This window comes from Neophocaena asiaeorientalis, unplaced genomic scaffold (genome assembly GCF_003031525.2).
Source record: "Neophocaena asiaeorientalis asiaeorientalis breed wild unplaced genomic scaffold, Neophocaena_asiaeorientalis_V1.1 scaffold531, whole genome shotgun sequence".
Classification (NCBI taxonomy): Eukaryota; Metazoa; Chordata; class Mammalia; order Artiodactyla; family Phocoenidae; genus Neophocaena; species Neophocaena asiaeorientalis.
Window position 1 is genome coordinate 650156 of NW_020175542.1, and position 21557 is coordinate 671712.

Consider the following 21557-nt stretch of genomic DNA (forward strand, 5'->3'; position numbering starts at 1 on the left):
TCCCTAAGCAGTAGTAGTAGTAAAAGTAGTTTGTTCCAGTTCATATTCTAAGTACTTTACATATGTTAACTCATTTCATTTTGCTATAAACCCTATGATGTATATATTACTTTGATCCCTATTTTATCAATGAAGATACAGAGCATGGAAATAACTCGACAGGAAAAAAAAAAAAGAAATGGCCAGGATTACACAAGTATTCATTGTAGGAGCTGGAATTTGAACTCAGGTAGTCTGTCTCCACAGACTGTGCTCTTAATCTCAGGGGCTGGTAAATTTTTTGTAAAGGACCAGCTAGTAAATATTATGGCATCGATTTTCATATGGTCTCTATTGCATATTCTTTATTGTTTTTTTCTAAATCCTTTAAAAATGTAAAACCAATCTTAGCTCACAGGAGACACAAATACAGGCAGCAGGCCCATTTTGGCTGTGGGCCATATGTAATCTGCTGGTTAATACTGCATGGGGTGATCAAAGGTTTAAGCACACAGTGGGTGGGCTATTGCATACTCCCCTTAGGCAAATCCTATATGCCTATAATATAATTGGTTTTCTGTTGACAAAAGAATCCACAGTTCTGACTTCATCTCTCTCTCTCATTTTGTCTGAATTGATGAGGTTTGGTTGCCTTTTCAGTCAGCCTTCCTCCAAACTAGTGTTGCTGTTGTTGGACATTTAAGAAGGGACCGTAAGGATGGAATAAGAGCTTATTTTTCAGTCACTTTCAGCGTGTCATTGGCTTTCTCTCCAGGATGTATTATTATACAGGGAAGTGACCTTAGGCACTATGGCATTGGACTGGAGTTGGATCTTTCTTTGACTGACTAGAAACAAAGGCATAAATAAGATGTAGTATCTCTAAAACCTTAAGGTTGCCACTTTTCTGGGACCTAACCTGACATTAATTAAGGCAGTTCTGCTAGTAGAAATTTATCAGCAACCTGGCATCTGATGCTTTATCATTTTCATTAAAGCTTAAAATGGCTTAATAAAGAGACACGGTTCGTGAAATGGATTGATATCGCAATGGAACGTCCTGCTTTCTAGGTACCTGCTATATACTTGGAGATTCAAAACATCATCACAGCATTGTAGGCTAGGCTGCTAGTGAAGAAACCACTGTGAGTTATTGGATTTGCTAAAATTGAAATAAATCTTGGTTATTTAACACTTCTATAGTACATAATGCATAACTCAGCCTCATGTGATGAGTGTGAGGAAATCATTGCATTGGTTATTTCAGTTTGAAACTTAAGAAAAAACTTACAAAAGTGTTTTTCAAGTTATTTTGACCACAACTCATAGTAAAATATAGACTAAAAGAATTCTCATGATACAGTACACGTCTATCTACACACAGATGTAAACTGAAACAAAAGTTTGAGAGTCAATACTACGCTAACTACATTTGAGACATTTCTGATATTTTATTATCTATTCCAGTCCATTAAATTTTTTAATGTTCTTTATTACAACTAAATTTATTTCATAATTTATTAATGGGTCTTGACTCAGTTTACAAAACACTTCCCTAGAAGACCCACATTCTCACACTGCTCTGGTTTACAAGAAGCAACTGTTTGGGGGTTCTTCTGTATCTTTACATCTTACTTTATTTGTTGAGAACCAGATTTATGTGAGATTTATGTGTAAATCACTGTACCAGGCTCCATGGGAAGTGCAAAGAGATGCCTTCAACTACCCCAAGCCAGGAATTTTCTGAGTTGCCAGGAAAATACAGGTGAACAAAGCAACATATAATCTCTGCCCTCATAGAGTTTATGATCTAGTGAATGAAAGAAACTCAGAACTCAAGGAGTTTGGGAAGACAACATAGTCAAGTGAATGACTTAAGTAAACTGTTTTATTAGCATTTTTCTGGATAAAAAGTATTTCTTTATCTAGCAGGGTCAGTCCCATTCTTACAGATGAGAAAATGGAGACTCAGAATCTGTCATTTAGGCTTAAAGACTTAAATATAAGACATGACACCATAAAACTCCTAGAATAGAACATAGGCAAAACATTCTCTGACATAAATTGTACCAATGTTTTCTTAGGTCAGTCTCCCAAAGCAATAGAAATAAAAGCAAAAATAAACAAATGGGACCTAATAAAATTTATAAGCCTTTGCACAGCAAAGGAAACCATAAACAAAAAGACAACCTATGGACTGGGAGAAAATATTTGCAAATGATGTGACAGACAAGGGCTTAATTTCCAAAATATACAAACAGCTCATACAACTTAACAAAAAAAACCCCAAACAACCCAATCGAAAAATGGGCAGAAAACCTACATAGACATTTCTCCAAAGAAGAAATACAGATGGCGAATAGGCACGTGAAAAGATGCTGAACATCACTAATTATTAGAGAAATGCAAATCAAATCTGCAGTGAGGTACCACCTCACACCAGGCAGAAAGGACATTATTACAAATGTTGGATAGGGTGTGGAGAAAAGGGAACCCTCTTACACTGTTGGTGGGAATGTAAATTGGTGCAGCCACTATGGAGAACAGTATGGGGGTTCCTCAAAAAACTAAAAATAGAGTTGCCATATGATCCAGCAATCCCAGTCCTGGGTATATAGTCAGACAAAACTATAATTCAAAAAGATATGTGCACCCCTACATTCATAGCCACATTATTTACAATAGCCAAGACTTGGAAGCACCCTAAATGTCCATCGACAGAGGAATGGATAAAGAAGACGTGGTATATATACAATGGAATATTACTCAGACATAAAAAAGAATGAAATAATGCCATTTGCAGCAACATGGATGGACCTAGAGATTATCATACTAAGTGAAGTAAGCCAGACAGAGAAAGACAAATATCATATGATATCACTTATAGGTGGAATCTAAAAAAATGATACAAATGAACTTATCTACGAGACAGAAAAGACTCAGTTCTAGAGAACAGACTTGTGGTTGCCAAGGGGAAGGGGTGAGTGGGGGAGGGAAGGACTGGGAGTTCGGGATTAGCAGATACAAACTATTATATACAGGATGGGTAAACAACAAGGTCCTACTGTAGATCACAGGGAACTGTTTTCAATATTCTGTGATAAACCATAATGGAAAAGAATATGAAAAAGAATATACATATATGTATAACTGAATCACTTTACTTTACAGGAGAAATTAACATAACATTGTAAATCAACTATACTTCAAGAAAATTAAAAAAAAGAATCTGTCATTTACCAGAATTACATCATTGTTTACAGGCCAAATCCAGGATTATTTGTAATAGACATGCTGCCTCACATGGTTAAATGTTTTGGTTTTTTTTTTTGAAATAAAGTGGGTTGGGAGTTTAAAAGAAGTGATGATTAAGTCACATTATAAAAATGTTTTCACCTTGAGAAAGCTTGGAAGATGAGAGGTCCCATTACTCATCTCTCTTTCCTTCAGAAGGAGCTAATCTGATTTTTTTTTTTTTTTTTGAAATCGACAAATTATGTCTTTTAAAGAGAAGAATGGCACCTTCTTGTACTTTGCAATCTTTTCTGATTAAATTCTTAAAATCCCTCATTTGGAATTTTACTCATCTAAACCCTTATTTCAAAAACCAGGAAAGAAAGTGGGACATTTTCTGCAGATCATCAAGGAAAGGAACCAAAGAATGTCACCTGTCTGGGAGAATCTAGGCTTTGTTCTTCTCTTCACTAAGCATTTCTTGAGCATTGACCCAAGAGACCATGCTATCTATACACTAAACATCTACTGCTCCTAGGAAGGAGTGAACATGTTATTTTTTTTTAATTGATGTATAGTTGACTTAAAATGTATTAGTTTCAGGTGTACAGCATAGTGATTCAATATTTTTATAGATTATATTCCATTTAAAGTTTAGGAGTGGAAATTTTTAAATGTCAGATGGAAAAGATCATCTCAACTTCAAATGAAGTGTATAAAATAGACTTTTATACTCATAATCATCCTCTTCTCTTAGATATCTGTGCCTTGGGGATCAACTCATTCTGTAAACTTACATGTGTAATAGTTTCTTACTTGGGAAAATTGAGATCATTTGGATACACTAAAGAGCGGTTTTAGTGAGAAAACAGACAAGGAGAAGATTTTTAAAGTGCCAACCCTTAGTAGAATTGTATGCACAGAGGACCAGGTCTCTGGCCACCTACGTGAAACCCTCTGTTATATCCACTTAGAGCCCAACAACTTCTCTCTTAATGTTCACCAAGAGTTTTAATTGCCCACTCATTTTGTGACTATTTAATCCATAAGAGTCTCTCTGGGGAGGCTTCACTAGACTACAGTCTCCACAAAAGTAGAGATTTTATTTCTACTCTATTACTACTATATCCCCCAGTACTAAGCAATGTGATCAAGTGTTAAAGAAATGTCTATTGGATGAATGAATGGTCATGTTAAGGAATGTTGTTTTAAATAAAGTACTTAGGTTTAGTTCAATCTTTATATATTATTCATTAGCTACTAAAAGAGCACGTGAATCACTCATGATGTTCTTTTTGTTTGTTTTACAGTCAACTTTGACCACTTTGAAATTTTAAGAGCCATTGGAAAAGGCAGTTTTGGGAAGGTGAGAACCAAAATGATTAACCAATAATGGGGTATGTAGCTCAGAGAACAGAGAGCCCAAGAAGGTTCAGATTAGTTACTGGGACCACAGTAAATGATAATTCAGAGATGTTTTCATAATGGGTTTTTATAAAATTATTACCACAGTTTGAGCAAAGTATGAGACAGGCAGCTGCATAATGAACATGTATGATCTCAGAATTATCTCAAAGTCAAATCAGTTTACTCACTAGAGTTGGAGGCTTTCTCTACACTAATGGGGAGAGTAAGATTTCATAATCATTTGCAAGTTGTACCAGTACATTCAGTAACAGTTGTCTTGTCAGTATAAGAATTAAATCTTTTCATGTGGGAAAGAAGCCACCTGATTTCTGTTTTCCCCAATTGTACCACAGTTTTATTTTTAAAAACCTACCACAAAAATCCTACCATAAAATTCATACACATTCAGTCCAATTCTTTGTAAGAATCTTCTAGATTCATATCCTGATTACTATTGTGTCTTGTGGAAACATACTTTAACAGAATACCTCATATTTCATAGTGAACTTGCATTTTAGAATCATCTGCTCTCGACTTTATCAGGCATTATATGAACCTCTAAAAGAGTTTCACAAACATGCACATCACGCTTCGTGTTTATCCCCATGCTTCAAGTCCTTTTTGGTTGTATCACCTATGGCTGTCAACAGAAATTCTCACACAATATTGTTCATCTTGACAGTTTAGTCATGCCTATTTTGGTCACTAAAAAGCAGAATACGGATGCTGTTAGTTATTGGAAGATTCCTGACATGGAGGCAGCTATTTTCCCCAAAATGCAAAATCCCCAAAAGCAAAAACAGGCAAACTCATTTGAGAAGGCAGAGATTTAGAAATTGACTTGGTACAGGGGAAGAAAGTGAAATTTTTTACTCTGAAATCAGAGCTAAGTGGCAACTTTAACATCAGAGAATTTGCAAGTGATGGGGCCTCCATGCTGTGATAAAAGGTCTTGTTCGGTCTCATTCCCATGATCCATCATCTCCCTGATCACTTTCTCACTCTGGTTGGCACCATTAGGTCTGCATCGTACAGAAGAATGATACCAAGAAGATGTATGCGATGAAGTACATGAACAAACAGAAGTGTGTGGAGCGCAATGAAGTGAGGAATGTCTTCAAGGAGCTCCAGATCATGCAGGGGCTGGAGCATCCTTTCCTGGTTAATTTGTGGTAAGTGGTTTTCTTGGACCTCTGGATGGGACACTCCTACCTTCACCCCCACATCCTCTTACATAAACACATCCTGATTTCTACGTGTGCATTGGCAAAACCCTCATTGGGATCTTCCTCGGGACTTTCGTTCACCTTGGCTTCTTTGACTTTATAAAGAAACAAAAATGTTATATTATCACCAGTAAATACTGCTCAGTTCAGTTGCCATATTTCCCCTTGTCCTTGAGGTCAGTATTTTTTTTAAAGCATTGTCATTCAATAGGCTGGCAAGGAATGAGTTCAGCTGTCTTCTCACTCATTAGGTCTTTTTCCCCCTTACTCGTGGGGCAGGGACTTGGAGTGCAAAGTACGGCATCACTGGCAGAGATGAGGTTGACTGTTAGGACTTGTACAAAACACTTTCTTCTTAAAGTGATTGGCAATCAACCTTTTTTCCTTGCAGCATACTTGTTAAGCAGCCACATATATACCTGTGAGTTGGAAAAGGATGGGTGCTGCCTTTCTCACCAAATAGACTTTAACACAACCGGAGCTAATTTATGTCAGTAGCTAGACATTAAATGACTGATCTGCTCTCAAAGCCATTATCATAATCCAAGCCTTAGAAGACAGCGGAGACGCTTGCATTATCTACTACTTCCTGCTCTCTTCTTACCCATGGAGGTCTTTATGTGGCTGGCTCATTTTGCTCTACATTTTAATGCATCCATTATGTTAAGAGCCAGTTCTTAAAGCTAATTCAGTATGACTGTTATTTAAATATGTATACCAAGCAGTTCTTACTTACTAGCAAAGGGGGAAAAAAAAAAAGAGATCTCTATTCAGAGAATACTAATGGAAAAATCATCGAAATGTCACTGTGTGTTTAGGGAGATTCTCTAGAGGAATCAGTGCAGAAAACCTGTCTCCCTCCATCTTTAATTTATACAGTTCACTTAATACACAATTTGCTTGAAGACTCTATGCCACAGTTGAAAAGAAGATGGTTCTGTGTGACTTGGCAATAGGTGTGTTAGAGTTTATGCACTCTTCAGACATGGGGAAGCTCATTTTGGCCCAGCCTTGGTGTATTTAATCAGTATTTTACAATGGCCTATTCACAATGCTGCCATGTAAAGAGTTAAATGGATGCAGCTCTTTCTTCCCCGTCCTTAGCAATCATCAAATTGCCTTTTTTTTCCCTCTCTCCACAATGATGATCTTCCCTTTGTTCAAACTCACACTGTCCTCCTTCAAAAGTTCAACCAACTAATTTTCTTCTTTTAAGACCAGGAAACCTTTGTAAGGGCACATTTACCATTTTGCCCTCTCATGCTTGTCTGTCATCCCTGAGTAGGCCACGTTGATTTCATTCTATTCCCTTTTTTTTTTTTTTTTAATAACATGAGTGTTGTGAGACTTTAAGCTGGCCAAAGAGTATAATTTTGCTACTTGCTCACTTGGTTTCACTCCAGACATCATTCTCTTGTCTGTGCATCCTGACTTGGCAATAACAGGACATATATCCTATTCTACCCTTCTTCTCACTTCTGACACTGAATCTTACAGTAGCATCCTGGGCACCATTAACATGATAGAAGAGAGAGAAGAGACAGCTCCACCCCCATGATTCTAATACCACATTCAGAACTGGAAACTGATAAGGGACATTCCCAAAGGTACGGCAGAAACCTCTTTGTCTTTCAAACCTTGAGATAAAAGTCTTCAGACTTCAGCATCTTTTCTCCTTCTAATAAATGCTTTCTGCCTTACTCAGTACAGCATTGTAAATATAAGTGATCTTTCTGCAACTATTAAGCACCTTGCAGTGCTTCAGGAGATGTGGCTGTGAGTAATTTACTTTATCATTTTTAAGTCCCATTGTTGTAAGATACGCTTAATGTGGGTAATTTGGGTTGTTTCTATGAGTGAAGTATGCTCAAGTGCTCTGCCCGGTGCCCAGCACATAGTAAGCATCTTACAAACGGTAGCTCTTAATTTCCTTGCTCCATTAAGGCATAGCATTCTCAAGTGCCCATCACTGGTGGCCAGTGTGGAACTCCAAAAGACAAATCTGAAGGGTGCTTGGTCCCAAGGCATCCTGGCAAGCTGTGTGTGGTGAAGGAAGGGGGGAAGAGTCTTCAACTCATTCCCTGTAAGAGCTTATGTTTGTTTTGTCTTCCACCTGCATTCTGCAAATCAAAGAAAAGATTCCCTGTGTATTATGTACAATTGAATCTAGATTTTTCTATCCTGGGTTTAACTAGACTGAGCTTTATATCCCCAAAACTTCAGGAGCCGATTTTCTTAAGAAGCATTGTATGATTAACAAAATAATAGCAACATTTTTTAGACACTCATGTACTTCTGTACCCATTCATGTACTCTCTTTTGCTGATATGTTGTGTTGGCCTGCCAATATTGCTTTTAATAATAATCTTCTCAGGGATGCTCAAAATGTCCTCTGGGGATGTGTTCAGAAAATTCTGGTTTTCAGGATGAAGGAAAACACAAATTGTTTCTCTTTCAAGCAGGTTTTACACTAATGTTAAGAAGTTGGTTTATGACTATATTGATATAAACACAGACACATGTGATCTTTGAAAACTTTTCTGCTCATTGCAAGTTGAAAAACAGAAAATCACATAGAGAACTGAAAATTCTCCAATAATCCTATCACTTTGAAACCACTCCTAACAGTGTGGACTTTCCAGTAAAATGTCTGCATCTGATTACGCATGAGTGCCATTCATTCCTTCATTCGTGTATATATTTCCGGAGCATCACGGTTTATAATCAGGGTTGCCAGATAAAATACAGGATGCATAATTAGATTTGAATTTCAGATAAATAACCAATAACTTCTAGTATATGTCCCAAGGATCACACAGGACATATTTTAAGTAAAAATTACTCATTATGTGAATTTCTAATTTGTGGGCATGTTGTATTTTTATTTGCTCAACCTGGGGACCCTAATTGTAACAGAGGCCCGTATCGTGGGGACGCAGTACTGAGCACAAATAGCGCGTGAATATATCAACTATGAGAAGTGCCTGAAGGAACTAAGTAGAAAGAGGGGTGTGGGTGGTATGTTTTGAGGGTTTTCAGGGAAGGAAGGTCACTAGTCTGGGAGCATCAGTGTTAAGGGTGGAAGAAACTTCTGAATTAAAATTCAGCCTCTCCAGACCTCTCCAGACCTGGCTCGACTCAGAACACAGTTATCAGATAAAGGCCTTGTTATAAAGTGAAGGCTGCCGGACAGGGCTGACATCCAAGAAAAGCAAATACAATCTCCCTGCGAGCCCCTCCCTGAGGGCCTCTAAACAAAGCCCTGGCAACCCACAGCCCGCAAAACAATCGCCTGAGTCCTGCCCAGCACAGCCGATCCCCAGGTGTCTTTTGTTCACTGAGATTAAGCCTGCAGCTGCGCACAGCCACTCAGGGCTCCGAGCTCTCCTCACCCTTGTCTCCCGTTCCTCCCGTCCGGTGAACCCCAAGGGTCCTCCTGTGATTTCAGGAAATGAGGAGATGCGATTGTCTGTGTTAAATGAAAAGGACCATGGGTACTGGGAGTGCGAAAAGGGAGCCCCGTGAGATAGCTCAACACAGTCACATAAATGAGTTCCCTGGAAGCAACCTCAATCATCTGTGACTCAGAGTGCCAGCACCTCTTCACGCAATCAGAGACCTTTGAGAACTCAGGGTAGCCTTCAGAGTCCCAGCATCAACCATAATAGCTGCTATTACTTTGGGTTTTACATATATGTTCTCATGTATTCATCCCAACAACCTACGTGGATGGGGATTATTCTTCCCATTTTACACCTGAAGAAACTGAGGCTCAGAGAGGTTACACCATTTCCCCAGAGTCACACAGCCAGGACCCAAACCCAGGAATCCTGATTTCAAAGACCTTGCTCTTCCTGCTATCCTCTACCCTCCCCCACAGATGTCTTGTGAGACTCTGTTACAAAATACGTACAGAAATGCAATTTATTTTGTTGATCTTTCTCCATACCCCACCAGAATACAAAGTCCATGACGCAGATATGTTAGTATCTTTTGTTTACTGCCTCACTCTCCAGCTCCTACAATAGTGCCCAGCTCACAGAAAGGGCTCAATAAATGTATGTTGAATGAATGAATGAACAAACGAAGTGAATTAGCAGTGGGACTAGTCTTCTGGCTCCTGGTTTTTTGCTCTTTGCCCATCGTACCTCTGCCACCTCTTGCACACTCACAAACAGCCCCATATAATCATGCCCATTCCAGATTCTTTGTAGGCCCTGAGGTCAGAGGGACCCGAGTTTGAATCCCTGTTTCGCCACTTGCTAACTGTGTAAATGAAGCAAGTTACATTATGTGTTTTTCTTGGTTTCCTCATCTATAATTGGGAGTAAGAGCAATAGCCATAGCAGAAGGTACTGATACGAATAAGAACATGTATATAAAGCATCTCAAACACAGTAGACATTTAATAAATGATGGCTTTAAACAAACAACTCTGAGGCCCCTCCCAGAAAGGACATGACCCCCCCGCCCCCATAGCCAGAGACGATTCTAAAGATTCTTAGGTGGACAGATGCACCTGAACTTCAGCTGGCTTGGGCATTAGAAAGTCTTTTGTTCTGAAATTTTAACTCAAACAATTTCTCTGAATCTAAAATAAATGTCTTGATATAAAATAAGGAACTACAGAGTGTTCTAATGAAAATAAAAAATACCCATATATCGTCACTCAAAATAACTGTTGTAATAGTTTCCTATTGCTGCTTTAACAAATTACCGCACACACCAAACAACAACAAATTACCACCAACTTAGTGGTTTAAAACAACAGGAATTGAAGTAGCTGAGGTTAAAGCTATTTTCGTAATATAATGAAAACATTATTTTCCTTTTGCCCTGCATGGTTATTTGCACTGAAACTTCACAGGCAAAACTAATCAGAACAATGATTACCTATGGAATGTACAGATTAACTAGAAGGTTGCATGTGGAAAACTTAGGGAGTAATTGAAAGATTCCATTATCTTTATTGTGTTGCTCACAGGAGAGTATATATTTCTAAAAATCATTACATTTTATACTTAATATCTGTGCTTTTCACTATAATTTTCCCTCATTAAAATAATATGGAAAATTTTTTTCAAAACACAGATGTATTATATTACAATTCTGGAGGTCAGAAGTACAAAATCAGTCTTCCTGAGCTAAAACCAAGCTATCACAGGGCTATGTTCCTTCTGAAGGCTCTAGGGGGGAGGACTTACTTCCTTACCTTTTCCAGCTTCTCCGGGCTGCCTGCATGCCTCGGTTCATGGCTCCTTCTTCCATCTTCAAACCTCTCTCTGACCTTCTGCCTTCCTCTTCCATCTTTTAAGGACTTCTGTGATTGCACTGGGCCCACCTGGTGATGATGATTCTTGCCCAAGCTCTAGCCACTCTCCACTGGGCCCTCTTCTCAGCTAGGCCTCAACCCTACCCAATAAAGACTTGAACAAAACACTAACATCCTTTTTAACAGCTCAAGGCCTCATCCTAGGATGACCCTAGCCCACTTATAGTGCTTGCCTGAGAAAACTCAAGGCTGGAGAAAAATTTACTGTTTGCTCCGCGAACACCTGAAGACAGGGCCCCTGTCTCCCAGCCACTGCGGAAGGGGAGGAGCCCAATTTCCATACACGGCGTCAGTTAACAAACCAGGTGGGATTCACGCGGACCAACCCCACCTTCCCAGTTTTTGTAAGTTTTCACTTTGCTGGCTCGTCTGAGCCCCTGCTCACCACCCTCTCTATTCCCTATTCAACAAATCAAAGTTGAGTTCAGTTCACAACTGGACTCTTTCTTTTTTTTTTTTTTTTTACAGCTTTATTAGAGTATAATTGCTTTACAATGGTGTGTTAGTTTCTGCTTTATAGCAAAGTGAATCAGTTATACATATACATGTGGACTCTTTCTATTGTAGTAGGATATTACGGACTAAACTCTCTCCTTACTACTTTAACCAGTGTCAGCTTTGTTAACTTAGGAAGAGATGCGATTAAATTAAGGATCTTGAGAAGGGGCGATTATCCTGAATTGTCCAGTGTTGTCATAGGAAGAAGTTGTCCCTGATGAACCTGGATAGTTGGGGAAGAAGGAAGCAGTCCCTGAAGAAGAACTTGGCAGACAACAGTGTTATTGTGTGGCCAATACATAGTACTTGTTCCATATAGTTGTTGACTGACTGACTGTTGGGCTAATGGCCAAGGAACTGGATCTTTATAATGCAGACTTATTCATTTATTCCTCAATATCACAAAGGATTCCTTAGAAATTCATTGGAAGAACATGTGGTAGCTTACACAGTATCAGAAGTAAAGCTTGAAGAAGTAGGTCTCAGGAGGGTGAGGGACAAAGGCAGTTCTGGGACTCTAGATAGCAGGAAGTAATGGACAGAAGTGCAAAATCAGTCTTCCTGAGCTAAAACCAAGCTACCACAGGGCTGTGTTCCTTCTGAAGGCTCTAGGGGGGAGGACTTACTTCCTTACCTTTTCCAGCTTCTCCAGGCTGCCTGCATGCAGGGTATCTCAGCTGGGATGAATCAGCTCCAGCCAATTTTCTAACCTTGCATCACGGACTCAACGTTCAAAGTCCTGGGAGGGAATCCAACTGGCCTTGCTCAGAAATATGCTTACCCCTTCGCTAGAAGAAAGAGTGAAACAGATAATGACTCCCAGATTGTTGGCGGGAAAAACTTGGTGAATAATTGTGTCAGTCACTGAAGAGGAGCAGATTCATTGTCAAAATCAAGAACTCTCTTTAATTAACAAGAACTCTCTGTTAACTTTGAGCTGTATCTTAGTCATGCTGTTGAATAGGCATTGAGTCTGGTGCTCAGAAGAGAAATCCAGAGTCAAAGGAGAAGTCCCACAAAACATGAATATGGGAATCATTGGCTTATAGGTGCTCTTTAAATCAGAGACTTGAAGGAAGCAACTTTGGAGAGAGATGACATAAAAGAAAAGGGCTGAGGACTCAAGACCTAGAGCATTTAATACAGTAGTTCTGACAGAGGAGGAAGACTCAGGGAACTAGACAAAGAAGGTACTCCCAGGAACCTAGCCAACAAGCTAGGGGTAAATCAGGAGAGAATCCTAGAATCAAGAAATGAAAGTGTTTCAGAAAAGAAGGCATGTAAACCATTTCAAGTGCTGCAGAGAAGTCAAGAATAAGGAGACAACTGCCCACTGACTTGGGAAGGGATAGATGTGGTGACCTTGATATGAGCCAACTCCAAATGGCTGGACAAAAGGTGGAAGGGAGTGGCTTGATCAGAGCATGGGACTGAATAATTTTCTTTTTCGAGGGTGGAGTGCGAAGTGGTTTTGTTGTGTTTTGAGATTAATCCATGTTGTCACAAGCAGCACTAGTGTATTGTCATTTTCCTATCATAGTCCACTGTATGAATATCCCATGACTTATTTATACATCTTACTATTTTTTATTATGCAACACAATTTTTTTTTTCTTTGCGGTTTGCGGGCCTCTCACTGTTGTGGCCTCTCCCGTCGCGGAGCACAGGCTCCGGACGCGCAGGCTCACCTAGCCGTTCCATGGCATGTGGGATCTTCCCGGACCGGGGCACGAACCCGCATCCCCTGCATCGGCAGGCGGACTCCCAACCACCACACCACCAGGGAAGCACTGCAACACAGTTTTTAATTGAAGTATAGGTGATATACAGTGTTGTGTTATATATATCCTTTTTCAGATTCTTTTCCCTTGTAGGTTATTACAAAATATTGAGTAATAGTTCCCTGTGCTCTACAGTGGGTCCTTGTTGGTTATCTATTTTATATACAGTAGTGTGTGTATATACATCTTATTACTGATGGATGTTTGGGTTGTTTCCAGTTTGAAACTTTTACAAATAGTCCTGCTGTTAACATTCTTCTTTGTATCTTTTGGTAAACAAAAGTACACACATTTGGGGGCAATAAACCTAGGAATGAAATCACTGGATCCTAAGATTTATGTAGGTTTACCTGGCAAACAGTTTTCCAAATAAGTTGTACCAATTTATATTCACATCAGCAAGATGTGAGAATTCAAGTGACTCTACAACCTCACCAACACTTGGTATTGTCAGTTTCTTTACATATAGGTGTTCCAGTAAATGTGTTAATTGTATCTCATTTGGTTTCATATTGAGTTTCCCTGGTGACTTAGAGTTTGGGAACATTTTTATATGCTTATTGGCCATTGGGAATCTGCTCTTGAGAAGTGCTTGAGTTTTTGGTCCATCTTTTTATGGTTTGCCTCTTTTTCTCATTGATCCATAGAAGTTCTTTATATATTCTGTAAACAAGTCTTTTTGAGGATGTAAATTATTTGCCCAATCTGTGACTTACCTTTTCACTCTCTAATGATGTTTTTTAAAATAATCATTAAAGCTTGAATTTAAATGTGGTATAATTTGTCAACCTTTTCCTTTATGGGTAGTGCTTTCTGTGTCATGTTTAGGTAATCTTTGCCCATACCAATGTGAAAATATCTATCCTGTTTCCTAGAAGCTTTGTTGTTTTAGCTTTTACATTTAGATCTATATTCCAGGACCAAGATTCACTTTCTTTCCCCATATGGCTATCTAATTAACCCAACCCCATTTATTGGAGCTTTTATGTTTTCCTTCCTGCATCACAGTAACACATTTGTTATTAGTCATCATATACGTGTGGGTTTCCAGACTTTGTTCTATTGATCTACTTGTGTACCTTGACACATTTATCACACTACCCTAAGGACTACAGCTTCAGACTGGTAAAAGAATTCAGTAAAATAATGCTCCTTCTTGGGCTTCCCTGGTGGTGCAGTGGTTGAGAGTCCGCCTGCCGATGCAGGGGACACGGGTTCGTGCCCCGGTCTGGGAAGATCCCACGTGCCGTGGAGCGGCTGTGCCCGTGAGCCATGGCCGCTGAGCCTGCGCGTCCGGAGCCTGTTGCTCCGTGACGGGAGGGGCCACAGCAGTGAGAGGCCCGCGTAACTGCAAAAAAACCCCCCAAAAAACCCATAATGCTCCTTCTTGATTATCTTCATTATAGTTGGACCTTTTCAATTCCATATAAATTTCATAATCAGCTTGTCAATTTGTATTTTAAAGCTGCTGTTATTTATATTGGGTTACATTGAATTTATAAACTAGTCCAGGGAGAATTAAAATATTTGAAAGCTATTAAACCTTCCAATTTATCAAATACACACACACATAATTACGGTATCCCTTAATTTCTGTCTTTAGTTTCAGTTTTTAGTGTAGAGTTCTAGCATATTTGTCTTTAGATTTATTTCTAGGTATTTAGTGTTTTTAAATTATTATAAATAGTAATTGTTTATCAAAATGTAATTTTCTAGTAGTTTGTTGCTTGTTTACCAAAATACAATTGATTTTCAATATTGATTTTATGTCCAATGACCTTGTGAAATTCTCTTATTCTTTCTACCAGTAGGCCTGTAGATTCTTTTGGATCTTCAATATTTACGATCATGTCATTAACTAACAGTGACATTATTAGTTCTTCCTTTCCCATCTTCTTACCTTTTACTTTCATGCCCATTGTATTTGCATCGAGAACAATGTCGAATATAGCGGACATCCTTATGTGTTTGTCCTGATTTCATGGGGAAGGTTTTAGGGATTTCAAGATTTCGTATGTTTGCTGTAAGCTCTTCGTAGATATCCATGATCACAATAAGAAAGTTTGCTTCCAGTCCTAGTTTGCTAGAAGTTTTGCTCATGAACGGGTATTAAATTTTGTCAAATGTGTTTTTGTTTTATCAAGATCATTTCTATTATGTGGTGAAGTAAATTAATTGATCTGCAGATCTTAAAACAACCTTGATCCTAAAATAAACCCTAGTTGGTCGTGTTCTATTATCCTTTTGTATATATCACTAGACACTATAACACATTTTTAAGTATTTATTTTTATATATTATTTTTATTTATCAACTTTTATTATGTATACCATGTATATTTTTTTTTCAAATGTGCATAAACAAGTTTGAATGCAGAGTATGAGCCCATCAAGAGGAAGGACCTGGTAATGTAGGATAGAAAAGGGAAGATAGCTAGAGCAAGCTGCTGAATGTGGAGAGATGGATGTGATTCAGGGCACAGCTAAGTGTGCTGGCCTTAGGGAGAAGCCAGGGCACTTCTTTCACTGTACTAGGACAGAAGGCAGAGTACGTAACTGTATATATTCCTAAAGTGGTGGATTTATCGCTGGGCAGATGAAGTAGTTCTCATGCCATTGCCTCTGTGACACATGAGTTACCAATTGAGAATGAGGAATGGGCCCAGTATAGGAAATGTTGAGGAGAAAAGCTAAGTGACTGAAAGTATAAAATCAATAGAGAATTAGGACTTTCTTAATATCTATTTGAGACTTGTGGTTAAAAATGTAAGTGAATCCAGTCAGCACTGTTTGTGTTTTTTTCTCCTGAGGGTGCACTTAATGGATATTAGTTTGTTTTCTGTTGCTGTTTTAAAGCATATAGGTGTGTTTAATCAGGATTGGAGTGTAGCTGGGAGAGGTATCTTCACTACGACAGAATTTGATGAATTGAAAAATATATTTGAGGGAGTAGACTCAAGAAGTAGACTCCTGGGGGAAACTTAAGGAAATCATACATTCGTGAAGTCTAAGACAGTTAATATTTTTGAGGTGTTATGCTAAAATAGTACATGCATTATCTCATACATCTTCAAATACTAGTTCCTATAAAATAGGAAGAGTATTTGTCCCCTTATAAGTATGAGTAAGCTGTAGATGAGAGGTTTGACTCCTTGCCAAACTACAAAACCAGAAAGTCATGGCACATCTAGATTCTACATCCCACCCCCAAATTCTTTAAAACACTTAGTGTTAACTTATATTTTATTTTAATGTTGCTTATACATGTATCATTACTTCCAAAACTCTGAAACTGAACTTTAAAAAATTATACACCACTGCAAAATCAATTTTAAAAAATTTCAGGAGCCTTTTAGTATGATGAGTTATGATGTTTTAGAGAAACAAAATCACCACTTGCAGCTTAATATATTTCAGTTTGAGATTAAAAAAAAAAAACATTATGCCTACTCCTGCTTCCGTGGTAGAGTTCCAAGGGCTGGATATCAGAACTAGAGTTGCATGGAAAGCCTCATGAGATGGGAGCAGAGACAGGAAAGATCAAAACATTTCTGAAGATGCAATTGATCTAGTTGGACTATAAACACTAGTCAGGTAATCAGAAGTGGGATGCATTACAAATGAGAGAATAGGAGAAGGGCACGGAGGGCAAAGTAAGAATCTCTGTAGTTGGTAGCAGCACTGGGAAGTCCTCTGCCTGCCCTGGAATTCTGAGACAGGGGCAGCTAGGTCAGTAAGGAAATAAATTGCTTTTCTGGCTAGAGAGGCAGAGGGGTAGATGATACCATGAGCCAGATGAACTTGCCCTCTGTCCACTTCATCCACTCTGGAGAAATGACCAATCAAAATGTATGACTCAGCACGTCCTGGAACCCTCTCAGCCCAGCCAGGACCTGCCCAGCCACTCTCTGAATCACAAGTGGTAATTTGTGATCCATCAGTGACCCAAACTCATCCCCTTGGATTGTCTCTCTGCTGGAAGTCTACAGTTCTCCAGAAGCACAAAAAGTGTTAACTTCTAACATTTTTTTCTCTGGACCCCTGATAAATTCTATGGGTAAGAGTCTGATCTAATTGTTCCTCATTATCATCTGAGCTTGGGGCTTGGCTTTTCTTTTTATATGGGTGACAAGATGTTGTTATTCCCCTTTGCCTGTTTACTGGCTATATTATTCTCTGAGGTAACTATCTCAAGAGAATCTGTAGAAGATAATAATAGTGATATTTTCCCCAGAGAAGCTTCATAAATACATCTCCAGAGCCAGCACAGATGAGCTGACAGATCACAAAATAGCATTTAAAGCTCTGCCCAGAGAAAGGTCAGAGCTGGAGGAAATCAGCTATTACATCAGAACATCAGGAAAATAATCTGCAACCTGTTAGGTGTGACATTTAAAAATCATCCACAATCTTTTTCATTGAGTAAATTATGGATTTTTGTTCATTTTATTGGAGGCTATAGGTTATGGTTTGAATCAGGCAAGTAGGTATGTGTATTACTGTCTCTGAGGCTTTTATGATCCCCTGCAATCAAAATTAGGTCCTTCCGTTAGTTTCTAGCACAGTATCCTGCACTTTTCCTTCAAAGCCCTTACCACATTTTATAACTACATATATTTATGTTGTATAGATGATTAGGTTTAAGATGAAGGAAACCATGTTCCTTGGTTTAGTCTTTTAGCCTCATCACCTGTATGATAAATATACAATAAATAGTTGTAAAATGGCCACTGAATAAACAAGTGTTCATTATGTATCAAGCTAATAATATGTGCTGGGTTGCTGATGGATGGAGATGAGCAAAGCACAGATTCCTCAAAGTGTTCAGTCAAATGAGGAATTCAGGCAAAAAGAAGCCTAATGGTTATGATACAATACAATACATTGCAACCATCTATAGCTAGGTTCCTGGAGTGTTCTGTAACAGAGAAATGGCTGGGTGCTGTGGAAGGGCAAAGAGGGGTAACATCTAATTTATGTTTGGCAAGAAGAGGTCAGGAAAGACTAACGTAAAGGAGAAATGAACTCAGACAGAGTCTTTATGTCTTGTGAGATGTACATAAAAGCTGCTTCTGGCTAAAAAGGAAGTTTTAATGAACATTTATCATAACTATTATAGGGTGGGTTCCTCAAATCCATTCTATCCATTGCCAAAAAGATCTGTGTAAGCTCTAAATTTTACATGTTTATGAATTTTAGATACATGGGTTTTGAACCTGGATATCCTGTACACACAAAATACACAAGGATGGATGAGGTCATCTATGTGTGTTTTGATGAGGGCATTTAAGGTGTGTTTCTTCCCTTTCAGAACATTATAAGGCTACTTATGAGACAGAGAAAACGCACTTTGTAAGTTACGAATCTTACTCTACTGCTGGGTTTTTTCTGAAGATGGAAACTTCTGGAAATTTGACAACATATTCTAGAGAGAGAATATGGGGAAATAGGTACTCTCATAAATTCCTGGTGGGGATTCAAAATGATACACCCTCTATGGAGATAATTTGGCAATACAGAGTCTAAAATTACATATTCCTTTATCCTTTGTTTGAACAAACTTTATCTCAGCAAACCCACTTCTAGGAATCTATCTCAAAGTAGTTCTGGCCAAAATACAAAAAGCCAGATGCAAAAAGTTTTTCACTATTGCAGTATCAGTAATAGCAAAAGGCTGGAAACAACCTGAATGTCCTTCAGTAGGGAACAGGTTGAGTAAACAAGTGACACCCATAAAATGCAGCACTACACAGCTGAAAGAGAGAATGAGAAGTATCTTTATATACTTTTATGGTCTACTGTCCAGAATATACTGTTAAGTGGGAAAAGCAATGTAGCCTCAATTGATCTACAGCTTCTACAAAATGCCTATCAAAATCTCAGCTAGATTCTTTGAAAAAAAATGGCAAGCTGATCTTAAAATTCATATATAACTTTAAGGGATCTGAAACTCAAGAAATTCAAGGGAATAGCTAAAATAGTCTTGGAAAAAAACAAGGTTGGAGGGCTCACACATGGTTTCAAAACTTAATCCAAAGCTACAGTAATCAAGACAGTGTAGTACTGGCGTAACGATGGGTATGAAGCTGAATTGAGAGTCTGAAAACAAACCCTCCATTTATGATCAATTGACTTTTGACCAGTATGCCAAGACAATTCAATGGGTAAAAAGTCTTTTCAGGGCTTCCCTGGTGGCGCAGTGGCTGAGAGTCCGCCTGCCGATGCAGGGGACACGGGTTCGTGTCCCGGTCCGGGAAGATCCCACATGCCGCGGAGCGGCTGGGCCCGTGAGCCATGGCCGTTGAGCCTGCGCGTCCGGAGCCTGTGCTCCGCAGCGGGAGAGGCCACAACAGTGAAGAGGCCCGCGTACCACAAAAAAAAAAAAAAGTCTTTTCAACAAATGGTACTGGGACAATGCGATATCCAAATGCAAAAGAATGAAGTTGGACCCCTACCTCACACTATACAAAAATGAACTCAAAATGGATAACAGACCTAAATATAAGAGCTAAAACTAGGGCTTCCCTGGTGGCGCAGTGGTTGAGAGTTCACCTGCCGATGCAGGGGACACGGGTTCGTGCCCCGGTCCGGGAAGATCCCACATGCCGCGGAGCGGCTGGGCCCGTGAGCCATGGCCGCTGAGCCTGCACGTCCGGAGCCTGTGCTCCGCAACGGGAGAGCCCACAGCGGTGAGAGGCCCGCGTACCGCAAAAAAAAAAAAAAAAAAAATCACCATGCAATCCAGCAATTCCTATCCTAAGTATATACTAAAATAATTGAAAGGGATTCAAACAGATACTTGTACACTAATATTCATAGTGGCGTTATTCATAGTAATCAAATAGTAGAAACAATCCAAATATCTGTCAACAGATGAATGGAAAAACAAAATGTGGTATATGCATAGAGCAGAATCTTATTCAGCCTAAAAAGGAATGAAATTCTGATACATGCTACATGAATGAACCTTGAACACATTATACTAAGTGAAATAAGCCTGATGCAAAAGGACAAGTGTTGTATAATTGCACTTACATGAGGTGCCTAAAATAGACAAATACATACAGATAGAAACAGAGTTTACCAGGGGTTGGGGAGAGGGAGAATAGGGAGGTATTATTTAATGGGTAGAGTTCTTGTTCGGGATGAAGAAAAAGTTCCGGAAATAGGTAGTGGTGATGATTATACAACATTGTGAATGTACTTAGTGGCATTGAATTGTACACTTGAAGTGGTTAATATGGTAAATCTTATGTTATATATATTTTACCACAATCAAAAAATATTTTTTAAAAAGTTATTAATAGACAAATGGTGGTATTAAAGAAAACAGAGAGGGATAGGAGATTTTTTCTCAAGATACCTTGTTTTGCCGATTTGACTTTGATTTTATAAAATACAGAAATACTTTATATAACTCTAAAACAAAATGAAAATTTAAAAACAATCCTCCCAAATGGAATGTATAATAAAACAAATGAACCCAAGTATCTATCCAGTTTGAGGCATAACCACACAGAAATGTACTATTTCAAGTGAGTTTCAAACAATGACTTTATATCATTAGTGGAATTATACCTTAATGACAAAAAAGAATAGCTATATCTTAAAGTGTTTTCAGTAACGGTATTGTTGAAGGTAATGTTTATATTGCTATTCTGAAAGTGTTTTACATCCATTATGGATAAAGCAAACAGCATTGGAGGGTAATTTGGTAAAAACTTGAGAGATCTCAAAATCTTTGAGAACTAGGATTTTCAGTAAGGAAGAAAGGAGTTACTGATATAATAGTGATGAGATTGGGCTTCCCTGATGGCGCAGTGGTTAAGAGTCCGCCTGCTGATGCAGGGGACACGGGTTCGTGCCCCAGTCCGGGAGGATCCCACACGCCGCGGAGGGGCTGGGCCCACGAGCCATGGCCGCTGAGCCTGCGCGTCTGGAGCCTGTGCTCTGCAACGGGAGAGGCCGGCGTACCGAAAAAAAAAAAAAAATAGTGATGAGATTAAGAGTCACTGCAGTCTTGAATATAAATTGAAACTATCATTATGAATTTATAGTGTATTTATCTTTAATTACATTTGTGTATGCATATATATATATA

General features: G+C 38.8%; 2 protein-coding genes across 3 annotated transcripts in view; one reads left to right on the forward strand and one right to left on the reverse strand.

Moving 5' to 3' along the window:
* Positions 1-21557, reverse strand: part of PPP2R2B (protein phosphatase 2 regulatory subunit Bbeta) — a 656680-nt gene that overhangs the window by 575623 nt on the left and 59500 nt on the right. Inside the window, exon 2 of one of the 2 annotated variants that reach the window (XM_024731396.1) lies at positions 12311-12464. The exons of the other annotated variant lie outside the window; for it this stretch is intronic. The gene's annotated coding sequence lies outside the window, so the exon portion shown is untranslated. The remainder of the gene's footprint in view (positions 1-12310; positions 12465-21557) is intronic. 2 annotated transcript variants of the gene reach the window in all.
* Positions 1-21557, forward strand: part of STK32A (serine/threonine kinase 32A) — a 115651-nt gene that overhangs the window by 24463 nt on the left and 69631 nt on the right. Inside the window, exons 2-3 of the mRNA XM_024731398.1 lie at positions 4524-4579; positions 5641-5792. Of these exons, the coding sequence (XP_024587166.1) occupies positions 4524-4579; positions 5641-5792 (208 nt within the window). The remainder of the gene's footprint in view (positions 1-4523; positions 4580-5640; positions 5793-21557) is intronic.